General features: G+C 46.4%; 2 protein-coding genes across 2 annotated transcripts in view; one reads left to right on the top strand and one right to left on the bottom strand.

Annotated features, from left to right (window-relative positions):
* The first annotated feature begins 1,538 nt into the window (after positions 1–1,538).
* On the top strand, positions 1,539–6,037 carry FAM136A (family with sequence similarity 136 member A). The gene is made up of 3 exons (XM_065927403.1): positions 1,539–1,688; positions 2,578–2,718; positions 4,538–6,037. The coding sequence occupies exons 1-3, from the start codon at positions 1,560–1,562 to the stop codon at positions 4,724–4,726; spliced, it is 459 nt and encodes a 152-aa protein (XP_065783475.1). The 5' UTR covers positions 1,539–1,559; the 3' UTR covers positions 4,727–6,037.
* Positions 6,038–17,025: 10,988 nt separating this feature from the next.
* Positions 17,026–20,239, bottom strand: part of XDH (xanthine dehydrogenase) — a 59,986-nt gene continuing 56,772 nt past the window's right edge. Inside the window, exons 35-36 of the mRNA XM_065927402.1 lie at positions 18,680–18,856; positions 17,026–17,076 (exon numbers count right to left, since the gene is read on the bottom strand). Of these exons, the coding sequence (XP_065783474.1) occupies positions 17,026–17,076; positions 18,680–18,856 (228 nt within the window). The remainder of the gene's footprint in view (positions 17,077–18,679; positions 18,857–20,239) is intronic.

The following is a 20,239-nucleotide window of genomic DNA, read 5'->3' as shown; positions in this document are numbered from 1 at the left end:
ACTGTAAATCAATGATCAGCTCAGTCGTGTCCGACTCTGTGACCCCATGGGCTGCAGCACACCGGGCCTCCCTGGCCATCACCAACTCCCGGAGCTTACTCAAACTCATGTCCATTGAGTTAGTGATGCCATCCAATGATCTCATCCTCTGTTGTCCCCTTCTCCTCCCACCTTCAATCTTTCCCAGCATCAGGGTCTTTTCAAATGAGTTAGTTCTTCGCATCAGGTGGCCAAAGTATTGGAGTTTCAGCTTCAGCATCAGTCCTTCCAATGAATAATATTCAGGACTGAATTCCTTTAGGATGGACTGGATGGATCTCCTTGCAGTTCAAGGGACTCTCAAGAGTCTTCTCCAACACCACGGTTCAAAAGCATCAATTCTTTGGCGCTCAGCTTTCTTTATAGTCCAACTCTCACATCCATACATGATTACTGAAAAAACCATAGCTTTGACTAGACAGATCTTTGTTGGCAAAGTAATGTCTCTGCTTCTTAATATGCTATCTAGGTTGGTCATAGCTTTTCTTCTAAGGATCAAGTGTCTTTTAGTTTCAAGGCTGCAGTCACCATTTGCAGTGATTTTGGAGCCCAAAAAAATAAAGTCCGTCACTGTTTCCATTGTTTCCCATCTACTTGCCATGAAGGGATGGGACCAGATAGCATGATCTTAGTTTTCTGAATGTTGAGCTTTAAGCCAACTTATTCACCCTCCTCTTTCACTTTCATCAAGAGGCTCTTTAGTTCTTCTTTGCTTTCTGCCATAACGGTGGGGTCATCTGCGTATCTGAGGGTATTGATATTTTCCCCAGCAATCTTGATTCCACCTTGTGCTTCCTCCAGCCCAGCAGTTCTCATGATGTACTCTGCATATAAGTTAAATAAGCAGGATGACAATATACAGCCTTGACGTATGCCTTTCCTGATTTGGAACCAGCCTGTTGTTCCATGTACAGTTATAACTGTTGCTTTTCGACCTACATACAGATTTCTCAGGAGGCAGGTCAGGTGGTCTGGTATTCCCATCTCTTTTAGAATTTTTCAGTTTGTTGTGATCCACACAGTCAAAGGCTTTGGCAAAGTCAATAAAGCAGAAGTAGATGTTTTTCTGGAATTCTCTTGCTTTTTCTATGATCCAACGGATGTTGGCAATTTGATCTCTGGTTCCTCTGCCTTTTCTAAACCCAGCTTGAACATCTGAAAGTTCATGGTTCACGTACTGTTGAGGTCTGGCTTGGAGAATTTTGAGCATTACTTTACTTCAGTTTTTAAAAAATAAACAAAAATGAATTTAAAGAACTTTAAGTAAGCGAGGGGAACAGGGACGCAGACAGGTAAGGAGAGAAAGAACCGTTTGACACTAACAGACGTGCGCAGACCTAGTAAAGAATCCCGCGGGGTGGGTGGGGACGCCGAGGCCGGGACCCCGGAGGGCGGCGGGAGCGGGCGGCCAGGGCTGCAGTTACTCCTCTCGGACGCTAGGGGGCGGCGTGGGCCGGGGGAGGGCGCGCGCGGTGACCCGGGAAGTGGCAACGAGGGGGCGGGCCCGTGCGCGGGAGTCCATGTGGGCGCCGGCGCAGCCGGGAACCGCGCGGGTCGCCATGGCGGAGCTGCAGCAGCAACTCCGGGTGCAGGAGGCGGTGGACTCCATGGTGAAGAGTCTGGAGAGGGAGAATATCCGGAAGATGCAGGTAGCGGGGCGGGAGCCGACCCGGGGTGGGGGGGAGCGAGTACGGTCCGGGATTTCCTGCCCCTTTCCGCAGCCGCTTCAGGATCCTTCCGCTCCGCTGCCTCCCAGTCTGCAGACCCGGGTCGGGGTATCCCTGGGGTCGTCGCTGCGTCCTTGGAAACAATGGTCACTCTTAGAACTGGAGCTTCGGCTGAGCGAATGAAATCTGTGCGCCCTCGCCACGCGCAAGGCCGTTTGGCCCCCAGGCCAGGCGGGGGAGGGGGTGTCCCCTTGCCAGGGTTGAGAAGCCCCCGGAGTAAGGTGTTCAGCCTCCCCCACCTGCTCTCTTGCGCGGCCGCTTCGCAGGTGAGCAGCCAGAGCCCGTCCAAAGAGCACTGCCAAGGTGAAGGACCGGAAAGGCGGCAGTGGTCGGCCTCCTCAGTGGCCTGGTCCTGCTCGGCTCGCGCAGCACTGCCTTACATGCTGTTCCGCTTTGATCCCCTGAAGGTTGTGCGGCTGTTGATCCCACTTCCCGAACCGCCTGGTGGGGTTCGCTTGTAAAGGTGCCCCTGGAGTCAGTGGACCAATTGCCCCCTGGTGGATGGTTACTAGATCGCTGACCTCTGAACCCTGTGGTTTAGGCACCTGGTTCTCAGAACTTGGCTCCATCTCATCCTCCGCCACCCTCCTTCTCCACCCAGCCTTCGGTTCAACAACTGTCAGTGAGCTAGCAGCAATGAAACATTGCTAGGCACCGAGGATAATGTTTCCTGTCGTGGGTTTAAGCTCTTGGTGTCTGTTCTAAGGAGAGGTGCAGGTGTGACGCGCCTGCTAGCCTCTTCTGCACTCGGCGGTGGTCATCTCTGCCCGAAGGCTTTCCTGCCTCACCCGTCTCTGCCCTCCCCCCACAGGGCCTTATGTTCCGGTGCAGCGCCGCCTGTTGTGAGGAAAGCCAGGCGTCCATGCAGCAAGTGCACCAGTGCATTGAGCGCTGCCATGCACCTCTGGCCCAAGCCCAGGCCCTGGTGACCAGCGAGCTGGAGAAGTTCCAGGTGAGGAATACCCCAGTCAGACCACTTCAGCCCTAGGTGTTGCTCTTTTGCAGATGACAAGCGTTGGTTCAGAATTCTTGGCTTTAGTGTCTTCTTTCTGTGTTAACATCTGTGACAGTCCTATGTCCAGCTAGTCTTTACAGGGTTTAAAATTTTGGAAAAAGTCCTAGAGGTTGAGTGCTGTAAGAATTTCCCATAGAAACAATGCAAAAGGGAATTCATGACCAAGAGCCTTATGCTTTTTTTTTCCCCCATAGACATCAAATATATGTATACTGTACAGTATAAAGCTTTGTAAAATGTGTTAGTTCATTCTTACAATAGCAGAATCCCCAGGAAAGTGGAATAAGCCAGTCTTTAAAAGGTACAGATTAGAGCAAGATCCTACCATCGTTTTATGGGTTTTCCCACCCAGGATGCCCTTACTTGCTGTATCCAGAGGGCAGCTCCTGTGTCACTAAGGAGCAGTCCTTTACACGAAGCATTATTTTTGTTGACTCATTGTTGCCTGACTCGCAAGCCTCTCTCAGGTCACTTAGAGTCTCCTCTGCCCCCACCCTGCCCCATATTTCTCTCTGGAGAAGCAAAGGGTGTCCTCAGCTTCCTTTTACTCCCTTCCTCTGGGTATACTTTCCTGAAACTTGGGTGAAAGAGGGCCCACTTCTGAATCAGTATTTCATAGCCTGGGATTCTGTTCATGTGGACAAATTTATATCCAATGTGAAACATTTTTATATTCTATATAAAATTCTTCAAAATGACTGGCACTGTAAAAGGATAACTTCTCCAAGATCATGAAACTCCAAAGGGTTTCTTTGTGTTTGACACTTTATTTTACAGGTTTTTTTTAAAGTTTGCTTCTTGAATTACTGTACAACTTTCTCTTCCATTCACTGTTCAGTCCTGTAATCAGACTTACTTATTCATTGCGCCAGGCCCACTCTTGCCACTCCCCTCCATGGGGCTGAATCCAATGGACAGTTCTCATTCCTCATCTTACTCAGTCTACCTGCATCATTGACACAGTGGATCACTCTTCTCCCCTTCTTTAAAAATCTTTATTCATTTGGCCACCAGGATAGGATAGCTCACTCTCCTGGTCGTGTCGTTTCCCACCCCCTCACCCCCAGCTCCTTTCTTGTTCTCATTTACTGTCTTTTTTACTCTCTCCAACCTCTGAAGAGGACTGGAGTGCCCAGGGTTATGCTTGGACCTCAATCTAGTTCTGTAGTCTCATAGCAAATATTTATATGCTGACACCTCCTGCATTCATATCTTTAGACCAGCTTCACTCCTTATCCAGATTCATATATCCAGCTGTTTCCCCAACGTCTTCACTTATTTGTTGTCCATCTCCCTCCACTGGAACATCAGTTCAGTGAAAGAAAGAGCTTCACCTGTTTTACTCATTGCTGTATTCCCCAACAGTAGAGTCCCTCGCACATAGTAGAAGCTCAATAAATATTTGTTGAATTGAGTATTTTTCTGTAGCTATGACAGATCTTATAAAATCAAGGTGTTTGAAAGTCTGTAGTTGAGTAACAGTAGCCTCTAGTTCCTTCTTGCTTCCTGGAAGGGACTTATTACAATTTATTTGGTCATTCACCTGCTTTCTAATAATGCTTTGTCTGGGCCCTCATGGTGCCAGCCTCTGTTTTAAACAGGACAATCTTGGTCAATTCCACTATCGTGTCCCTTTAATTGATCAAGATAATACACGTCAAGCCAAAACATGTAGGATAGACCGTGGCACATGATAAGCACTTGGCAGATGAAGGTCAACCTTTCAGTTTTTCTACCCTTTTCCTTCTTGCCACAGGACCGCCTGGCCCGGTGCACTATGTATTGCAATGACAAGGCCAAAGATTCGATAGATGCAGGGAGTAAGGAGCTTCAGGTGAAGCGGCAGCTGGAGACCTGCGTGACCAAGTGTGTGGATGACCACATGAACCTCATCCCAACCATGACCAGGAAGATGAAGGAGTCGCTCTCATCCATGGGGAAATAGCTGTCTGCTAGTGGCCATCAGGGCTGAGGGCAGGAATCGATTTAAAAGGAGGAGTGGGGATTTGGGTCTTTTAAGGAGAGTTAAGGAATGAGGAAATTAAGGATGGCAGCACGTCTAAGGCCTGTGTTTCTTTCCTCTGGATGCTGGTTCCTTTGTGTTTCAATCCTAGAAAGTGAAATGGAAAAAAAACGGTGCTAAAATTTGGGTCACAGATAGCACAGGAGGTTTGTTGTGAGCCTGAATTTCATGGGCAAGTACTTCTCCTGCCAATAGGAGTCTCCCTGTCCCAAACCAGGGCCCTCCAAGGTACCGGATTCTCTTACTACACAGATACCAAGAGGCCGGCAGGTTCATGTAACCTGCTTATGGTCTAGTGGAGTATGAAAAGAGGTGTTTCTATTTATTGCCCACCTGCTGTTTACCAGAAGGATCACTACAACATTTTCCACAAACTAATAAAATCCATGCAGTCACTAATGTCGAAAGGGGCAGGGGGCTTTCGGGGGTTTGTTTTGCTTGTTTTTCTTTTATAGACAAGGGCATGACGTTAAGATGTAAAGTTGGGAGAGGCAGTTCGGATGAAAAGTTTGAAAGGGTCCCTGCAGGTACTCATTTCTCCATCAAGATGTGGATGTGTGTTTCTTAAAATTCTCACACATTACATCATTCAGCCTGGAGACCCTGCAAAAATGTAAGAAGCAATATCACACTGGTAAGGGAAGCAAGTGTTCCCTCTCACTGGCAGCCATGGTGGGCCCTGAGGCCGCCTGCAGCAGAGTCAGCCAAGCAACAAGACAATCTTACAGTGACACTCGGCCTTAAAGGGAAATGGGATTTTGACAGTATTATATGCTCATATTCAGGAACGAACAGTGAAAGAGGAACTATTAGCTACTTAAATAAGAGGGTTGTGAAGTACGGGCTTTGGGAAAATCTGTTTTTCATGAAACAGAATGAAAGCCTAAACCCAGTGTTGCTTCCTTTGCCCCCTGAAATAACAGAGCTTTGTTGAGACAATCCCCTGGCAACAAAAAAGTCAAGGGAGGAAAAGTAAGCAACTCGGGGATGAACTGTGTGGCTCCTTTAGAGTGATAAAGGGACTGCCCTCCATTACCAAATACCACTTTTGCCAGGGCCTTTGCTACATGTGTTGTTCTTGCCCCAGTTCTGGCCCCTTATCATTTTGATAAGGACCTTGTTTTTTTTACCAACTTAGTACTTGAAATGATAATATTGTCTTTGCTGTTTCAAGACTGTGATATATTTTCCTAGTGGTTTGGTTTTCAAAATAAATGACTTAATTTTCTTCCACTTTTGTGTTTTTTCCCTTTTATCTGGACAGTGAATATACAACTTTATCAGGATACTTCTCTTTGTAATGTGTGAAATAAATTTAAGATGTCCCAGGGAGTGAAAAATATGTTATAGTCCGGGTGCTTATAGATGAGAACTTTGAGGACATACTAGAACACTGCGAATATAATCTGTTAATGTAAAAAGATAAACTGGAACGCTGAAAATTTCAATATGCGCATCAGGTCTCTCGCTTCCACCGTGGAACTAGGCAGGTGGCCCTGCACGTCCCACACCCCTCGGTCAGTTGTCTGTGTTTGCCTTATTCTCATTCAGAGGCTGTTACTCTACCCAAGAGCTCACATATCCTACCGTTCAGAAGACACCTCAGGAGAAAAGCTGGCTGTTCTCACGGCTCCTTGCAGGAGGTCTCTGGCCTCCAAGATACATCCTTTCCATTTCCTCTGCCTGAACAGCCCTCTGGCCACGCCCAGCATATGTAACTTCTATGCATTAGAGGCAGGCAGGATAGGTGCTCTCCAAAGATGTGCTCACCCTAATCCCTGGATCCTGTAAATGCACTGCCTTGCAAGGCACTAGGGACTTTGCAGATGTTAATTAGGTTACAGACTGAAAATGGGTTGATTAGCCTGGATTGCTTTGAGCTCCTTTTTTGGGGCGGGGGCGGGGGGGCGGGGGCGGCTAGAATACTGGAGTGGGTTACCATTCCCTTCTCCAGGAGATCTTCCCGAACCAGGGATTGAACTCCGGGTCTCCCACATTGTAGGCAGACGCTTTACCGTCTGAGCCACCAGGGAAGTGAAAAAGTTGGCATAAAGCTCAACATTCAGAAAACTAAGATCATGACATCTGGCCCCATCACTTCATGGCAAATACATGGGGAAACAGTGGAAACAGTGTCAAACTTTATTTTTTGGGGCTCCAAAATCACTGCAGATGGTGATTGCAGCCATGAAATTAAAAGACGTTTACTCCTTGGAAGGAAAGTCATGACCAACCTAGATAGCATATTAAAAAGCAGAGACATTACTTTGCCAACAAAGGTCCGTCTAATCAAGGCTATGGTTTTTCCAGTGGTCATGAATGGATGTGAGAGTTGGACTGTGAAGAAAGCTGAGCGCTGAAGAATTGTTTTTGAACTGTGGTGTTGGAGAAGACTCTAGAGAGTCCCTTGGACTGCCAGGAGATCCAACCAGTCCATCCTAAAGGAGATCAGTCCTGGGTGGTCATTGGAAGGACTGATGCTGAAGCTGAAACTCCAATACTTTGGCTACCTCCTGCAAAGAGCTGACTCATTGGAAAAGACCCTGATGCTGGGAGAGATTGGGGGCAGGAGGAGAAGGGGACAACAGAGGATGAGATGGCTGGATGGCATTACCGACTCAATGGACATGAGTTTGAGTAAACTCTGGGAGTTGGTGATGGACAGGGAGGTCTGGCGTGCTGCAGTTCATGGGGTCGCAAAGAGTCGGACACGACTGAGCCACTGAACTGAACTGAACTGAGCCTGGATTACCTAAGTGGGCCTGATTTAATCAATTTCCCTAGCTGAGGTCAGAAGAGATGAGGTAGAAGTTAGTTTCAAAGCATGAGAGGATTCAACTCCCACTGCTGGGGGGTTGGATATGGGGTACATGGAAAGTGTGAGGAGGGATGGGAGTGGCTGCTAGGAGCAAACACAGACCCCCAGCTGACAGCCGGCAAGGAATCAGTCCTCGCCACAACAAGGAACTGAATCCAGCTGACAATTTGAAAGCAGATGCATCTAAGGAGCCTCCAGAAAGGAACACAGCCCTGCCAACACCTTAATTGTGACCCTGTGCAACTAAGCGAAGGACCCTGCAGCGCCACACATAGCTGACCTACAAAACTGTGTGATGATAACTCTTGGCAACTCGAATATGTAGGACAGTATGATTAACTATTGTCACCACGCTGTACATTACCAAATGTAGTTTTAACGCACTAAATTTGTGGTAATTTGTTATGGAAGCAATAGGAAACATACCATCCTTTAGCACCATCATTCAGTGCAAATACCACTTCCATGAAGCCTTCTCTGGTTTCTCCATCTATAGGCGTGTCCCCTGTTAAGTCTCAGAGCATTCTGCTCCCGAGCCTCTTCAGCCATTACCATGGTCCACCTGGGTCATATAATTAGGTTATTGACATACGTCATATTTCTCCTGCTAGATGATGTGATACTCAGGACAGTCACTTCAGTCCTGTCCGACTCCTTGTGACTCTATGACTACCCTGCCAGGTTCTTCTGCCCATGGGATTCTCCAGGCAAGAATACTGGAGTGGGCTGCCATGCCTTCCTCCAGGGGATCTTCCCAACCCAGGGATCAAACCCGCATCTCTTACATCTCCTGCATTGGCAGGTGGGTTCTTTACCACCAGTGCCACCTGGGAAGCCCACTCGGGGCAGCATCTGAGCTTTATTCATCTTTTATTTTCCTTCCAGGGAGTAGCACATATCTCATATGTAGACTGCTAAATTTTTCTTGGAAAGGATGTTTCACAACTTGTATGGCTGGTTATTGTTTAATAAGATGAATTGCTCTGACAATGAATAATTGAAAAATGGACCTAGAAATATTTGTGACTATAGAAAGGAAGAGCTTGATGGATGATGGATACTGACAGCATAAGAAAATGAGAAGGGAGGACAGGTAGATGAATCTGGGGAAGGGGATGACAGAGGAGGAGATGGCTGGATGGCACCACCAACTCAATGGACATGAGTTTTAGCAAACTCCAGGAGTTGGTGATGGACAGGGAGGCCTGGCGTGCTACACTCCATGGGGTCGCAAAGAGTTGGACACAACTGAGTGACTGAACTGAACTGAATCAGCATGAACAAGCAGAAAGTTACATCACTGATGAAGGGACAAGATAAAGCCTCAGGAAAACACCTAAATGAAGTGGAGATAGGCAACCTTCTAGAGAAAGAATTCAGAATACTGATAGTGAAGATGGTTCAGGATCTTGGAAAAAGAGTGGAGGCAAAGATTGAGACGATGCAAGAAATGTTTACCAAAGACCTAGAAGAACTAAAGAACAGAGATACACTAGAAGGAATCAATAGCAGAATAACTGAGGCAGAAGAACAGATAAATGACCTGGAGAACAGAATGGTGGAAATCACTGCCACAGAACAGAATATAGAAAAAAAAAAAAAAAAAAGGGAAAAGAAATGAAGACAACCTAAGAGACCTCTGGGACAACATTAAATGCATCAACATTTGCATTACAGGGGTCCCAGAAGGAGAGAGAGAGGACCTGAGAAAACATTTAAAGAGATAATAGCTGTAAACTTCCCTAACTGGGAAAGGAAATAGTCAATCAAGTCCAGGAAGCACAGAGTCCCAGGCAGGATAAACCCAAAGAGGAACACACTGAAACCCATAGTAATTAAACTGACAAACATTAAAGGCAGAAATAAAATATTAAAAGCAACAAGGGAAAAATGACAATACACAAAGGAACTCCCATCAGGCTATCAGCTGATTTCTCAACAGAAACTCTACAAGCCAGAGGGAATGGCATGATATATTTAAAGTGATGAAAAGGGAAGAATCTACAACCAAGAATACTCTACCCAGCAAGACTCTCCTTCAGATTTGATGGAGAAATCAAAAGCTTTCCAGACAAGCTAAGAGGTAAGAGAATTCAGCACCACCAAACCAGCTTTACAACAAATGCTATAGGAACTTCTCTAGGCAGAAAACAAGAAGGAAAAGAGCTGCCTACAGAAAATAAATCCAGAACAATTAAGAAAACAGTAATAGGATCAAATATATTGATAATTACCTTAAATGTAAATGGATTAAATGCACCAACCAAAGATATAGACCAGCTGAGCAGATGAAAACATGTGCATGTATGCACTTCTACTCATCACATTAGTCTACTTGACCCCCCAAATTGTATGTAATTATTTTATATTGTTAGGATAATCATGTTCCCACTATGGCTTGCAACTATAACTATCTTTTATTTTTGGTCTGGCTATTGATTGTGAAAACTGATAAACATCTTTTACTATTGTGATTTTGTAACTATTACTCACTTAAAACCATTGTATCATGATTGGTCAACAGAAAAATAATAGAATTCTATATCACCAAAACTACCATTTAATAGAAAAACCTGTAATCACTTTTTAAAATCCAAATGCATATCAGAATTATCTTGGAATTTTTTGAAAAATACAGATGCCCAGGTATTGCTTTTTTCCACCAGAAATGTTTCTAATGAGCAGCCATGTTTAAAAACAACTGGACTATATGAGGATCTTTTACTTTTATCTAGATTGCATCACTTCTTCCATCTCATATTCAGGGCTCCCATTTCACTTAGTTCATGTTTTCCAATTTCTTCATCTCTTCTTTTTTTTTTTTTGATGTTCTTTCTCATGTCTTTGCCAAGCACAGTAGAAAAGCTCTTGTATGTAAATAATATGTATAATATATATATTTTAGAAAACATGACTTTTTGCTTAACTAAAAAATTTATGACATTTTGATTTCAGTTGTTTGACTTAGTGTGAATAGGATGCTAGATTTCTAATTTAAAAAAAAATATGGAACAAGCAACAAAGGTTTACTGTATAGCACAGGGAAACATAGTCAATGTCTGGTAGTAACATATAGTGAAAAATAATTTAAAAAATAATATATGGTACATGTATAACTGAATCACCAAAAAAATTCTACTTTTTGAAATTTAGTAATGTTTATATTATTTAATATAATTTAATATATATTATAATATATATTTAATATATATTATAATATATTATATTATATTTTTTTTAATGTCCTATGGACATCTGATAACAGTGTATGAGATAAAAAACTTTAAATATATTTATATAGGATGTAAGATGAATATAAATTAATCTAAGTAGAAATCTATTAATTTAAATTATTAATGCATCATTCAAGATGCTCCTATTCTTATTTTTTATACATTTGATAAAATATTCTCAGAAAAATGTTAATATGTCTCACTATGATTGTATTTTTTTCTTTTCCCTATTTCTTCTGATTTTTGCTTTAGGTATCTCTGTTTCTTTGTTGTTAGTTGTCAAATAGTTTTATGATGTCTGTCTTCTTTGTGAGTTGTACCTTTTATCATTAAAAATGTTCATCTTTGTTTCATTTAAAAATAAATTTAATTTTTAGAAAAGAAGCAAATACTAATAGAATGGAGCACACCTCCATCTCCTCCTCCAGCCCCACGGTCAGACTATAGCAGAGGGCGCAGACGGAGCAAGAATGCGGTTTACACCGTTTCGCCCCAGCTTTATTGAGCAGAGAGAAGAGTTATTGTGGAGCTGAAGGAGTTGCTTAATAACTGGAGCAAATATAAAGTAATGGAAATATCTATATTTAAATAAAATAAGAGGACCATCTTAAATTTCAAATATCTGTTATAGGAAAATAGTGTCACAGGCAGATAGATAACCAAATACTTATTTTAAATAGAAACCATTTTATTCTTCTTGAATAAAGGAACAAATGAATGGCTAAATGAGTGGATTAAGCTGGGTGGATGAGTAACTGACAAAGCCCTCCTAGAGGTTTCCATCAGCCCATCATAGGAACTTATTTTCACAGAGTTTACGTATAGAGTTTGTCTCAGTAAGATGTTAATGATCAGTCTAGATTCTCAAATGCTTTAATCACCACAAGTAATTTCTATACACAGTATTTAGTTCTGGTTGCAGTCATGGAAAAGAAGAGGTATTTCATGAAAAGTGTTTTGGATATATCTGTGTTTTTCTCACAGAATCATAGGACGATAACTTGGTCTGGTCTATTAGTCATGTTTTGAGGGTTGTGTTTATAATCAGATACACTTTTGTGTAATTATCTCAACACATAGAAATGCTTTAAGAAACTATAGCATGAAATAATTATATTGGTTTGATAAAGGACTGGAAGCAGATATTAAAGTTGAGTGCCTTCATTTATAATTTTATTGCAGGAAGGGCAATTTCCCATGCTGAGATAGAGACCTCATGGGTGTCCATTTGGAAACAATAATTTCTTGCATGAGTGGTATGATTATCCAAGCTTATTTCACAGATGAAAAGAGGAGGGTTCAGAGGAGCTAACTGGCCTGCCCACCCTCAGTTCCGAAACAGCCAAGAGCTGCCTGAGGCATGTTGGTGCCACTGCCCAGGACAGGTGCTCAGGCCAGCCTCCCCCCCAGCACAGCACACAGCCAGGGGCACCCCAGGGAATCCACATCTCATGGGAAGAACACAGGGCCTACGCATGGGTCAGTCCAACACTTGATGATTAGGACAACTGGCTGCACAGAGGAAGGACCCTGGTCACCACTCCAGCTAGGCTCTGATGAAGATGGGGAGGCAGGGGGAGGGGGCAGCAAGCCAAGAGCTGCCGGATTCCCAGAAACACACTCTGTGCTCCTGGGTTGATGTTCTGAGCGCATCAGGGTAAGTGGAGAAGCCTGGGCACCGCTGCCCCTAAGCCTCCTCCCCCAACATTCAGGGCTCTCTCTCAGGGAAGATTTCTGAGTGAGAGATTCCGGGTATCGGGCGCCAGCCATCACAGAGGCACAGTGGAGAGCCCTGCCACCTTCCTCCCTGGTGAGAGATCTGTGCTGGGAGTGAGGAGCGTGGTAGAGGAGGTCAGGTTGGAACAGAGGAGGCAGGCAGGGATGTGAGAGCATTTCTCATGGCCACTGGAGCAAGCTGATCCTGGGCATAAAATGGTCCCTCCCTCTGTTGGGATTACATCTCCCCCTCCAGGCAGTCCTCATGGGTGGCTCCCTCCAGTGTGGCCACAACTGGTATCCTTGCCCGAACACTGGAGGACATGTAACTCGCTCTCATCCCCTTCTCCTTGCTGCTCTGTACCTCGGGCTGATCCAAACACAGCCTCTCAAGCAGCTCTCAGGATTGGGTCTCTGAGTGCACCCCGTGAAGCTCCCCCTCTCCCTACCTCACACACAATCTTCCTCTCTTTCTCTCCTCCCTCTTCCCTCCTTCCCTTCTCTTCAACAGAGAGGACATACATCTTGCCCTCTTCAAAGATCTTCAGACATCCTTTCCCTCCAGTCTCTCAAACTCTCTATTTCATTTCTTGATTCCCTGAGGTAGGTCATGAGCTAAAAGCGGCAAAGTCAGTTTCAGCCATCCCTCCTGCAAGTCTCGCATAGGTTACTTCGGCCCTCATTTGGAACAAGGGGATGTTTCACACTGTTTGGTCCCACCTGGAGGGCTTCAGAAGGATTCCCGTTGCAGCATCCTATCCTAGAACACAGATGAGTGAGGTATGAGTCCCTTCCGGCCACAGGGCTTGTCCTGGGCTCCAAGCTCTCCATATCTTCTTCCCACCCACGCGACTAGATTTCTAGCATGTCCCCCACAATCTGAGGTTGCCTAAGAGAAGGCTCACTCCACTAGTGGGTGCACGATTTAGTTTAAAGCACCTGGACCAGAATTCAGGCAGTCTTGTCATAAGCCTGTCTCTCTCATGAAAGGGCTGTGGGACCCTAGACAAATTAGTTACCCTCTCAGGGTTTATGATTCTCAGCTCTTAAACAAAAAGCTTGAGTCTGATGGTTCCCAGGGCCTTTCCAGTTCTAGGATGTGAATTGGTCTAGAGGACTGTGTAAGGTCAGGCAGGGCCAGGCCCATTCTAGGACAGAGATGACGCCCAAACCCTCTGGGTAGTTCCTGACATTCCCATTTCCTCTGGTGGGCTGCTTTGTATCAGGTGACACGATTGTCCCAGGATCTGTCTCCTGCCTTGGGATCATGCTCCCCCCCAAGACCAGAACAAAGACAAGGACAAGTCCCTGAGCCTGGGGGCCCCAGGGTGACTTCAAGCCTCAGCAGATCAAGGAAGCTGTGTGTTCCAAAGAGCTTTGTCCCAGGACCTAAAATAGGCAGCGGCAGGAATGGTCCAGGCTCCCCCTCCACTGAAGATAAAAATATCATGGGCTCAGGGATGTTCCCAGTTGTAAATCAATCAGCTAGGACAATTTCTGCCCTTATCCCTTGCCCGGAGTTCCTCCTACAACCTCCATCCATCCTGTCCTCCTGTCCTGGCTTCCCAGCCACCTTAACTGGAGTAGAAGGAAGTTTTCACCTGCCTCTGACAACAGTCCACAACTTGGCCAAGCCATCGTGAGAGTCCTAAGCTGCCAAAAGTACAGATGAATAGATAGGCATTCGGGGGCCTCCACCAACCTCTGGGAGCCAGGGTAGCATGGGTCCACTCTGACAGGCAGATCAACGCCCAGTATAAGCCAGGTTTCCCCAGCCACATGGCTCAGTCGCAGCCTGTTTTCCAGGAGTCAATGCCCATGAGTAATCCCTCTGCACAGCTATGGGTAGGACTTCTTTTTCATGTTGTTACAGAGATTAAAGTGCTACCTCCCAAGGCCACTGGGATGATTAAATGAGATTTCATAAGTAAAACGGCTTCCCAGGTGGTTCAGAGGTAAAGAATCCACCTACCAATTCAGGAGATGCAGGAGCCTCAGGAGCAAGCCCTGGGTCCAGACGAGCCCCTGGAAGAGGAAATGGCAACCCACTCCAGTATTCTTGCCTGGAAAATCCCATGCAGAGAGGAGCCTGGTGGGTTACAGTCCATGGGGTCACAAAGAATCAACACGGCTGAGCACACACGTACGAGCAAAATGTGAAAACCGGCACCTGGCAAGTTGCAGATACTAAGAAAGTAAGACCTGCCTTGCCCCGCCAGCTGTTTACCGGAAGCGCAGACTCCCGCAGCTGACCCCCGTCTTCTGAGCTCCTTTGAGATTTTTGTCAGTCTGACACCCTAAGTCAGCTTCCAATCCGGCTCTTGAAGAGAACTTTGAAGGTGTCCGGCCTGCTCTGAGACACTAAATACGCTGCCTAGAATCTAACCCATAGCAGATGGCCATGCTGCTGGGCCGCTGGACGGCATGGTCTCACGTCTGGTCTTCCACCGCCCCCTGCCGGCTGCCGTGTGATACTGCAGGCAATGCTGGCATCCCAGGCCCACGGACCCTCAAGGTGAAGCGGTTTACAGAGGAAGACAGCAAGCCAAGGCCAGCAAGCAAGTCTGAGGAGGACGACGGCTTGGGACTGCAGGTGACTTATAGCTCACAGAGCGCTTGCCTGTTTGATTTTCACGACCACCCTGCCTTGCCTCTGTTCCTAAGCTCAGAAGGGAATTCACGGTCATTGTTCAGCCCTGATAGCCTCAGTATTAACAGCTGACCTGTCTGTTTCAGGCCAAGTCCTATACCCTAACCATACCCTGATCGAAAGTTCCAGAAAACCAATGAAACAGACCTGTGCAGATCTCAGTGCAAATACTGCTGTTATTTCTAAAGTGCTTCAGTTTTAACCACGCTGTAAACAATCCAGAATATTCAGAGGAAAGGAATTTTGTAGGGAAGTGCATGTGTGTATGTGTGTGCACGTGTGAGTTTGGCGTGTGCATTCACGAGCAATGCAGACTGGTTAATATATGGCAGATGTCAGCATCTGTCATGATGATGATGATTAATAAGCATTTCCCACGTGCCAACCAGCGGACAGTTTCATTTACTAGTAACATCAAGCACCGGGCTCCAATGCACAGTTTCCACAGTCCTCCCAGGCCAGAACCGTGGACCCCATCCAGTAGAACACTGGATATTCACAGAGTGAAGGCACGTGACCTGGCGACACTGTCCATCGGCACCAGATAGTGATGAGATCACCCGTCAGAGCCCGCAGAGGGAACACCTGCCTTTCTCCTGTTCTCTTTTCAACTTGGGGGAATCTAAACCCAGATAGCACACCAGAGAAAAGGAGTCGTGTCTCTGAGCCCTGCAGCTCTCTTAAGTAACTGGAGTTTTCAGGTCATATATTTATAGGCTCTTGCATCCGAAGAAGACCTTAAGGGAGTATTCCAGTCCAATCCTTTCATTTTGCAGTAAAATGAAGCACAGAAAAGGGAAGTGGCAGTCTAAGGTCACAAAGACAAACAGCTGGGATGAGAACTCAGGGTCCTTGGCTGTTTTTTCTCCAGCTGACTTTAGTTCGAGTAGCCTCGTTTCTAGATGGGAACTACTGGCTTCAGTTGAAGATTTTTAAGCCCGATCATTTCTTAAAGCACAGAGGAAGAGGAAGAAACCGGCACATTGTAGGTACTGAATAATTGGGTTGGTTGGCTTTTGCTTTTATGGATTAATCTTACTTTATGCAACTTAAGAAGATTAAATTCATGGGACTTTCCTGGTGGTCCAGTGGCTAAGACTGCACTCTAAATGCAGGGAACCTGGGTTCCATCCCTGGTTAGGGGACTAGATCCCACACGCAGCAACTAAAAGATCCTGTGTGTCACAACCAAGACTCAGTACAGCCAAACAAGTAAATAAAAAAAAATTTTTTTTAAATGAAGACAATTCAAGTAATGAATTTATCTCTTTATTCTCTCCAATGAAGTGGTTAGAGGTTTGAATTGCACCCCGCTGTCCCATTGCAAATCTGAGTGTGGATCTGAGGTTATAATATGATGTTTATTGAATCAAAGGAAAAGCTTTATGAGGAAGACACACAGACTTAGAGTAACTCTGTTTTAAGCTTCTGGAGGCATGTGAGAATCTTCTTTGAAGGAAAGATGCTGTCAACATTTAAGCGTATACAAGCTGTCCAGGGAGTTGGGACACAGCACAAATACTTCCTACACTTATTTCAAATACGTGATTAAAACAGACATGAAATGATGCTAATTGTCTATTAGCCATTCGGGCCTAGTAGTTTTGAATTTGTTCATCATCATGATTATAAATTATATTTTTATCAAAATCTTCCAATCCATTCAATGTTCTTCCAACCACCATCCTGAGGAATAACACCTCTGTCATCCTGAGACTTTCACAGATTCATGTTCTGCAGGGCAAGTTCCACCTTCCATGGAATCCCCAGGGTAGCATAAGAAGACTCCTGTGGGGCTTCTTCTTCAGACCCTCAGAGACCAGGGTTTACAGTTTTCTGGTACACAAGTGACACACTAGGAAGGAACAATGGAGAACTGATTGAAGGGTCTTCCTACAGCTCAGGACTCTGCCACATCCCATCACTGCCAACCACCACCCAAGACCAAACACCACTCTGCAGTCCCAGCGGTGGGGAATGCCTCCAGGGCAGGACCCCATAATATCCCGGTCGCTCATTAATTTTCACTGTATGTGTTCCATGTGTCAAGCACTGTGGCAGACTCTGGGGATACAGGGATGACCAGATACAGAAGTGGTCCTTTCTCACAAGGCACTCACAGTCCTTCAAAAGCCCAGCTGGCTCATGGATCAGCTGCTCATGAAAATCCATAGCAGGGATTTTAAATCACTGCTGTGTTGCAGCATAGCCAAGGCACTTGGGTTAGGATCTTTGCTTGAGTCCGGGGCCTCAGAGGGAGGGGCTCATCAGATCACTGACTTCTGCATCAGATCACTGACTGCGTCAGATGGTTTCCAAGGAGCTAACTTTGCAATTTCTGTGAGCTTACTGGGAACCATGCGGCAACTCTGCTTTCAAAGGAGGTGGGTTTGGGTTACTGTCAGCCCCGAGGCCATGGTGGGAAGGCTCTGGGCTACAACGAGGTTGCTGCACAGTTGTAGGCATCCTTACTGCCTGGGAGCCCTGCACATGGTCTGTGTGTGTCTCACCCTGAAGCTAAAGCTATTGCAAAACCTGAAGGGCCGCCTGACTGGAGACCCCTCCGCCTCCCTCACCCTCTGTGCTGACGGCAGATCTGCCTGCCCCCAGGGACCCTCCTGTACCTTCCCCCTCTGAAACCCAAAATTATCACATTTCCTATCAAATGCCCAGGAGGAGATCCAACTTGGGTATCGGGAAGAATCTGGTTCTGCTAACTCAACAGAGGCTGGAAAAGCCATTGGACAGTGAGTGCAAGGCCCACTCAGCCCAGCTCAGAGACAGGGCTGCTTCTGAGGCTCCGACAGTGGACGCATCTGTCCTGCACAGGCTCCTTTCACCAGGCACTGTCCCCCACAAGTATCACACAGGGACCTCCCCAAATGATTCCAGAGACCATGGAGTTCACTGCTACACACACCTCCAAGGCAGTGACCAGTCACCACACAGGGCAATCAGCTGGTGTCCGAAAAGGCTGCAATGTCTTCCAGGGCACCTACGCATCCCCGGTATCAGCATGGCACAGGGTCATCACAGAACAAATGTGCTCCATCTCACAAATTCTTTTTTTCCCCTCTCCGTCTCCTTAGTACCTCACACAGTGTCTTTAACAAAGAAGGGTCTCAGAAATGCCACTGGTGGACACTAAAGGTCAGGCTCTTCTGGAGTTTTATCCATTACCCTCATCTTTATGGAAATAATGAAATCAGTGTGTGATAAGTGCATCACACAGCCTCCTTCCTCTCAGGAGGCCCAGCCCAAGCTGAAGCTTTAAGGTGATTCTTGTTATCTTCCTGCAAGTTGGAGGTGGTGCATCATGGCAGCAGGCAGTGTGAACCCATGGCCTCCCACCTAACATACAGGAAGGCTGAGAGACAGCCTAACATCGCAGCCCTCCCTCTGCAGCAGAACTTCCCCGGCCTGTGGCCCCACCCCCGTGGACTGCGGGGGCCCCGTACCAGGGTGGTGAACTTGTCCACGCAGGCGTTGCGGATCTTCTCTGGGGTGGCGGGGCTGTCCAGCCGGAAGAGCGCCTTCGCGTTACCGGCTGTGTGCTGAGCGCGAGCCGCGCGGATGGCATCCTTGATGGCAAAGAAGATGGAGGCGCCCAGGAAGAGAGGCGGCTCCCCGACCGCCTGAGTGGACAAGAGCAGAGCACGGGCAGGGAATCAGGGGGGGGCGCAGCCTCCACAAATGCAGGGCTGGAGACCCCGGGGACCCCTGCCTGCGCTCGGCCACACACTGCAAGGCAGGAGCTCAAAATTAAACAGGGGCTGAGCACAGTCTAATAAATGATTCCTCCTGTGGGCACATGTCTTCTAAATTTCACTGTGTGATTTTCTCTGATGACACCATGCGAATATAATGGACCATTAAAAGTTGTATAAAGCATTATATTTTACAGACAAAAAAAAAAAATCTGACCCTTTCCTCATAACAATAAACCTCAGGGAATAATCTACCTGCAACTCTGTCACCAATATTTACAGTCACCATAATTATACTTAACAAGTTGCTGAAACAGAGGCATCATGACCAACAGGATGGAAACTATTTTCTAGCAAAGATGCTTTCATCCCCCAAAGCATAGATCAGAGACTGCCCATAACAGAGTCAGCAGGGAGACTTGTTAAAAATGCAGGCCTGGGCTTCCCTCGTGGTCCAGTGTGTAAGAATCCACCCGCCAATGCAGGGCACACGGGTTCCATCCCTGATCTGGGAAGATCATTTATGCTGAGGGGCAACTAAGCCCATGCAACACAGTCACTGACCCTGTCCTCTAGAGCCTGGGCACTGCAGGTAGAGAGCAGCCCCCACTCTCCGCAACGAGAGAAAGCCCACGCAGAAACAAAAGCACAAGGCGGCCAAATATAAATAAAATTTTTTTTAAAAAATGCAGGTTTAAGGACCCTACCCCATACCTACCAAATCAAAATTTCTAAGGGTGAGTCCCATGAAGCTACCTTTTTAATCTTGAGCCCCCAGTGACCCGACGCATGCTAAAGTGTGAGAGCTGACGGCAAGGACCACAAGTGTCCCAGGCCCTCCCGCAGGAAAGTAAACTGAGATGTGTCTCGTTGATTACAAGTAATTATCTGTCTTCCTTCTTAGACCAACAACTGTATCAATCAGTTTAATGAATTTTAATTAACTGTTTTTCATACTTATTGGGGACATGGAGGAAACAGAGGGTAGTTATAACCATCCAGGCATGCTGATCAAGCCTTAAGGTCTAGTGGCGGTCATTGAAGGAGGTGAAAGTGTGTGCACCGGGGAATGGGCTGGTCCTCATGAGTCGACAGGGGTGCAGGACCTGCGAGAGCATCTCTGGGACCAAGCCTCAGGGATGCACACCAGAGACGTGGGAGTAGGTCAGGACTTGACCTATAAGACTGAACTAAGGAATCCCTCTAAGTGCACCCTGAAAGCTGGCTTAAATGACCGGGGGTGGTGTCATCCTCAGCCCCGTGCCGATGCTCCCAGGCTGGTCTGCTCACCGCCCCCCTCACCCCACCCCC

Source organism: Muntiacus reevesi, chromosome 3 (genome assembly GCF_963930625.1).
Source record: "Muntiacus reevesi chromosome 3, mMunRee1.1, whole genome shotgun sequence".
Classification (NCBI taxonomy): domain Eukaryota; kingdom Metazoa; phylum Chordata; class Mammalia; order Artiodactyla; family Cervidae; genus Muntiacus; species Muntiacus reevesi.
The sequence above is the reverse complement of the archived record's forward strand: the minus strand, read 5'-3'. Positions and strand labels throughout refer to the sequence as shown.

Coding starts and splice junctions, on each gene's coding strand:
- FAM136A (XM_065927403.1), top strand. CDS start 1,560: ATGTGGGCGCCGGCGCAGCCGGGAACCGCGCGGGTCGCCATGGCGGAG. Junction 1,689..2,577: donor AGAATATCCGGAAGATGCAG/GTAGCGGGGCGG, acceptor CTCCCCCCACAG/GGCCTTATGTTCCGGTGCAG. Junction 2,719..4,537: donor GCGAGCTGGAGAAGTTCCAG/GTGAGGAATACC, acceptor TTCTTGCCACAG/GACCGCCTGGCCCGGTGCAC.